We start from the raw sequence: 6,000 nt of genomic DNA, 5'->3' as shown, positions 1-6,000 counted from the left end.
AGGCTCTGTTTTAGGACCTCTATTATTCACATTATATATGCTACTGTGCCACTGGCTACTGTTATCAATAAACATGGTATACATTTCTGTGGATGTTGAGAAACTCCTTCTCAACACAAACAAAACAGAGGTTCTTCTTCTTGTTCCAAAAGCTGATAGAAAGAAAATGTCTAATTTTATGTTAAACCCCTTACCAAGCCATGGGCCCGCCAGCAAGCCCAAAGTTTTATTGTACACTTCTAGAACTTAGGAAAAGCTCCATTGGGTTGCATTGAAGTCCCTGTAGTTAATAAAAAATAAACTTTAGTATGTAGTAAGCCTGGAATGTTAAGGGGTTAAACTTAATAGCCTCTCAGTTATATCAACGATAGATCCTGATCTGTCCTTCAGTGCACCAATATTACTAGAAGATTTCCTCCATCTGCTAGTTCATGCATTTGTTACATCAAGACTGGATTACTGTAATGCCCTGCTGTCTGGATGTTCCAGCATAAGCCTTAACAAGAACCTTTCCAGAACTAGAAAATTTGTCTTTATTTCTTATTATCAACCAAATGCCTACTTGGATCCCAACTTACACAGCTTACTATAAATCCTAAGAATTAATAAAATTACGTGGGGGTTGAGTGGTTTCATATTAAAACCCCCCAGCTTTGGAATAACTTTCCGGTCAGTGTTCGGGACTCAGACACAGCCTCAGTCTTTAAGTTTAGGCCAACAAACTTTTTTAGTTGAGCATTTGGTGAGTAGTACAGATCTAGGGGTTCATTAACATAGAGGCCCAATCCCATTTCTTCTTTTTACCCCTACCCCTTGTTTTCAAGTGTCACTCTAACCCCAGAATGGAGTTACAAAGGGTAATGGTTGAAATCTTGCCCTATGAAATGAAAATATACATAAAAAATATACATAAAAATAAAATAAACATAAAAGAAAATATACATAAAAATAAACATTGCTTCATTAACAGCTGCTAGCGCTGCTCTGTAGGCGACCTTGCCCGACTTTAGTGATAGGAGAGAAGGGTAAAGTTCAGCAACCTCGCTGCTGGGCTTTAGTTACATTTAGGGCATCATATGCCTTCAAAGAGGGGGGCAATTATTTATTATCACCCACCACTAATTCTTCAGTGATATGAAGCTGAAATCAGATATTCACCAGACTCTTGTTTGAATTTTCCCGTTCCACCGTAAATGGTGCAGCAGTTACATTCTGGCGCTTCAGGCGTCAGAACTGCTGGACTATTTAAGGTGGAATGGGAAAATTAAGTAGCTAGCTACCGAGACATTAGCATACTTTTAAGCAATCTTTTATGCTTGTTATGAAGAAGACGACCATAATATATTGAAACGACATTAAACTAAGATTAATTACAATCATTTTTTATCACATAAAATTCTCGAATTTGTGGGTTTCTTTGGTCGCTTGTGCAGCCATCTTGCTAGTTTTTCCTTGTTCTCATAACACTCTGTTTGAAGTGTCTCTGAAAATCCTCCGTTTGGAGGGTCATGCAGCCCTAACACTTCACCCTACCCCTGTATCTCAACAAGAATCGGGACACCCTACACCTAGACGTGAACGCAAGAAACAGAGGGCTAAGGGCTCAGTGGTAGGGATGAGGGGTGAAATGGGACTGGACCAGAGTATTACAGTAAACTGGAAGTGTTGGTGCCCCTGTCCTGCTGCTCTCATGCGTTCATTTACGTTGACTGACAGTGGAGCAGAGGGGCTGTGACATCTCAGGGTTTCTTCCTCTGACCCCTGGCCACTGTCACCTTTGGCTTGCTAATCAGGGCTTGGACCTGAATTTCCTGTAAAGCTGCTTTGTGACAGCATCTATTGTGAAAAGCACTATAAAAATAATTTTCACTTGACCACTATTTACTAAAAAAAACTAAAATAATAGGCTAGTTCTCATTGTCATTAGTTAATGATTACTAAACACTTAAGTAACATTTCAATTAATGATTATAAACTACTTAACAAAATCTTAAATAATGTTAAGCTTATTACATAATAAGGCTTATTATTCAGTAATTACATGGACTACAAAGCAAACTGGCTGAGTTACTCTTAAGTTATAGGAATGTGTAATGAAACTTTGGGCCCACTGGTGGGTCCTGGCAATTTAAGGGGTTAATGATTAATGCCTATTACCCTGAAAAGTACATTTAATACATGTACTCTTACTGTAAAGTGCCACCACTTCAAAAATTCCAAAAATCATTCCAGACTCAGTTCATCAGGTAATAATTCTGACATTCATTATTTCATTACATCAGACTGTCCATTTATTCTGTTAATCTTGTGCTGCGTTTTGAGAATCTTCAATTGAATGTTCCACCGTAGATGTTGTTGTGTTTGTTGGAGACATTGGAATTTCTCCTGTGATCTTCATAGGCCTTGAAGAAACCGTCATCCATTTGGTTGTACATTCATTACAGCACATTAGTGAGTTTTTCACCTGTTTTCTAAACTCCTGAGAGATATAATAATAAACAAATGGGTCCAGGCAGCTGTTCAGGCTGCCCAGACCCAGAGCAACGACGTAGAAACCATAGAAATCATCTTGAAGCTCTGCACCCGGCAGAGAGTAATGCACCATCAGCATGACGTTACTGGGAGTGAAGCAGACCAGGAACATCACCAGCACAGTTACCATGAGGATTATAGCCTTCTTTTTCCTCTCATTGCTGCTGGCACCAATTATGGACCTCCTGAGGGAGAGAAAGGTCAGCAGGTATGACACAATACAGACCATACAGGGAACTACATATCCCACAGTGCCCATGGTTAAGAAATATCCAACAGGAAAGAGTGTTTGGTTAGAGCGAGTGACGTCGTGGCAGGTTATTATATTGAGATTGAGGATTTTAACGGTCTGGTCATACAGGTAGAGTGGTACAGTGAGGACCCAAACTACAATCCACACACAAACACATATACAGACTGTTACATGGGCATTCGGTTTCCGAGAAAATGGGTAGACAATCATCCAGTAGCGCTGGACACTGATACATGCTATGAAGAAAGTGGAGCAGTACATATTCCCATAGAAAAACCCCACTAGGACTTTACACAGTGGCTCCCCGAAGATCCAGTCATTGCCGTTGAAGTGGTAGGCGATCTTCAGTGGGAGCCACACAATGAAAAGCAGGTCAGCCAGTGCTAGATTGGCCATTAGGATGGACCCTGGATGCTTCTTCTTTGTCCTGAAAAGGAACACCCAGATGGCCATGGCGTTGGTGGGCAAGCCCACAATGAAGATGAAGATGTAAACGAGAGGGAGGAAGACTGTGGTCTGATTACTGTCAAGAGCGCTCACGGCAGTGTTGGTCACATTCACACCCAGTTCATCTTCCGCCACTAAACGATATCCACGAAGACCAATTACAGTGTAATTGTCTGTAGTGAAAGAAAGAAGATTGTGCTTTAGTGGCTGTGTTTTTGCAGAGGTTATGCAAAGCTGTGATTACATTTGATGTATGATGGTAACATATGAAATTCTTAGGTTATTAATTATAGCATTAAAGCGAATGTAGCTCTAATGTAATGGCTAGCACATTGACCATTAACATAATCTTTTTTTTACCCAAAGTGACTGCCTGCTGTGCTGATCTACGCTGAAGTTTGGTTCATTTGTGTAGTTTTGAGCATGTTGAGAGTTTTGAGGATGATTTGGGTGACTATTGACTTTTATTTTTTGTTGGCAACATTAGCCTCACATTTTTGCAAAATTAAATCATTAAGGTGTAAATAAAGTCGTTCAGAATGGTTTGGTGTGAAACTCTCTGTTCTAGAGAAACTGAGTCATGATTGTTCACAGTGGTGGTGATAGGAACCAGACGTCCACCTCTAAAAGCTCCCTCACAGAAAGTTACTACATGAAATGGTTATGAATTCACTGCCTGTTGTCTGAGACATTGGCCAGGGTTCCATTCAAATTTTTTGGAAATTCTATATGCATTTTTTTCACAATTTTGGCAAAAAAAAACCCAAATTAAGTCATGCTTCCATCCACTTCAGTTATGGGAATAAACTTTAGATGACAGGCTATTGTGATTAGGGATTGCATCAAAATAAACATAATAGAGAGATTTAATTTATCATTTTAAGGCTGTGTTGATTGAAGCTCAGAGATGCTGGGTAGGATGAGCAATCGCCCACCTAAGGATGGCCTAAATCTCTGTGCCACCCCGATGAATTATGAGACTTGAAAGTTGATGTGTCGTTGTTTATTCGAAAATAAATGCTTTTCCATTACTCTTTTTTTAGATTTTGACTTTAGTGATGTTCTAAATTTTCCTCCTAGTCCTGGTGTAAAACTCTTTTTGCGATATTTGGGTGTTTTTTTGGAATGTTGGCTTTTTCAATTCAGATTTTTTGCACATTTTCTTCAGAAATGTGAAAAGAATTCAGAAAAACAAATGAATGGAAAACCTGCTATTGTTTTTATAATAGTTTTGAGATTAATCATAAAACCTCCATTTCTATTAAAGTTGGGACACTTTGCAAAAGGGAATAAAAACAAGAATTTGTGATTTTGTAAAATCTCCTGCACCATTATTTCACTGACAAAAGTACAAAGAAAAGACTTCCAATGTTTCACTGACCAACTGAATTTATATTTTTTAAATGTTAACAAATTCAGAATTTGATGTCTAAAACATGCTCAAAAAAAGTTGGGACATGATCAATGATACCTTCACACATATGCAGGTCACCCATGCCATGACCACTGATGCCTCCCGAAACCACGACAGATGTTGGCTTTGGCATCTTTCGCTTATGTAAGTCTGGATTGTCCTTTTTGTCTTTGGCACGGAGAACTTGACATCCGTTTTTCCCAAAACAAGCTGAAACTTGAAGACTCATCTGACCACAGTGTACAATTCCACTATTTTTTGAACCATCTGAGATGAGCTTGGGCCCAGAGAACTTGGCAGTGTTTCTGCATAGAACTGATGCATGGCTTTCTCTTTGCATTACAGTTTCAAATTTCATTTCTTGATGCAGTTTAATGAGGTAATCCTGAGCCAATGTAAATGTATTTAATATAGTAGCATGACAGTTTCTCATTCAGTGCCGTCTGATGGCTTGCAGGTCATGCACATTTAACAGTAGTTTCTGGCCTTGACTTACATGGACCGAGATTTTCTGGACTCCTTGAATCTGTTCACAATATTATGTACAATAGATGAAGAAAGACCTAAATTATTTGCAATCTTGCTTTGAGAAATGCTCTTTTTGAAATCTTTGGCAGTTGTATTACAAAGTATGGCACAGGGTGGTGAGAAGTGACTTATCTTTGCTTGCAAAGACTGAGACTCTGAAGGTTCTTCCTTTTATAAGCCAATCATGATACACTCACCTCTTGAAAATTCAGCTGCTTACTGTGGAATGTTTCAAAACAGTGTTAGTTAAATATTCTTTTCAATATTCTTTCTTGAATATAAACTTTTCACTCTTATTTTGCTCCTGCTCCCACTATTTGGAGTGTGTTGCAGGCTTCAAATTCAAATTTGTTCATATTTACAAAATACAAGTTGATCAACCAAAACATTACAAGTCATTTTTTGTACTTTTGTCACTTAAATAAAGGCTTGAGGAAATTAACAAATCAGATCGTTGTTTTTGTGGCACTTTTCCAGAAATTTTGTTTGGGATTTTTCACAGTGGAGGGAACATATTATTTCAGATTTTCCACTAATTCACAATCATCAACATTCCATAAAAAACTCAGAAGATGTATAGGTTCACTGGTGGTTATGGCTATATTTGAAATCTGAGTCTCCACTATCAACCATTTCACACCAAACTACAACCCTATTTCCAAAAAAGTTGGGACACTGTGCAAAATGTAAATAAAAGCAAAGTGCAATTATGCGTAAATTATTTAAACCCAATATTTAATTGAAAATAGTACAAAGACAATATAGTAAATGTTGAAAATTGTATTTTTTTTTTTTTTGAAAAATATATGCCCATTTTGAATTTGAT

The 6,000-nt window shown here is 38.0% G+C and overlaps 1 protein-coding gene across 1 annotated transcript; it reads right to left on the bottom strand.

Annotated features, from left to right (window-relative positions):
- Positions 1–2,299: 2,299 nt before the first annotated feature.
- LOC118819756 (proteinase-activated receptor 2-like) lies at positions 2,300–4,779 on the bottom strand. Its single transcript, XM_036587660.1, has 2 exons — positions 4,704–4,779; positions 2,300–3,405 (listed from the first exon to the last, which is right to left on the bottom strand). Exons 1-2 carry the CDS (start codon positions 4,777–4,779, stop codon positions 2,300–2,302), a joined length of 1,182 nt encoding a protein of 393 aa, XP_036443553.1.
- Positions 4,780–6,000: the final 1,221 nt, after the last annotated feature.

Source organism: Colossoma macropomum, unplaced genomic scaffold, assembly GCF_904425465.1.
Source record: "Colossoma macropomum unplaced genomic scaffold, Colossoma_macropomum, whole genome shotgun sequence".
NCBI classification, from domain to species: domain Eukaryota; kingdom Metazoa; phylum Chordata; class Actinopteri; order Characiformes; family Serrasalmidae; genus Colossoma; species Colossoma macropomum.
This window is presented reverse-complemented; position numbering and strand designations above follow the sequence as displayed.

Excerpts from the sequence above, each read along its gene's own strand:
- LOC118819756 (XM_036587660.1), bottom strand. The coding sequence starts at position 4,779 with ATGCCAAAGCCAACATCTGTCGTGGTTTCGGGAGGCATCAGTGGTCAT. Across the intron at positions 3,406-4,703 it reads TGACCTGCATATGTGTGAAG|ACAATTACACTGTAATTGGT; the intron begins GTATCATTGATC and ends CTTTCACTACAG.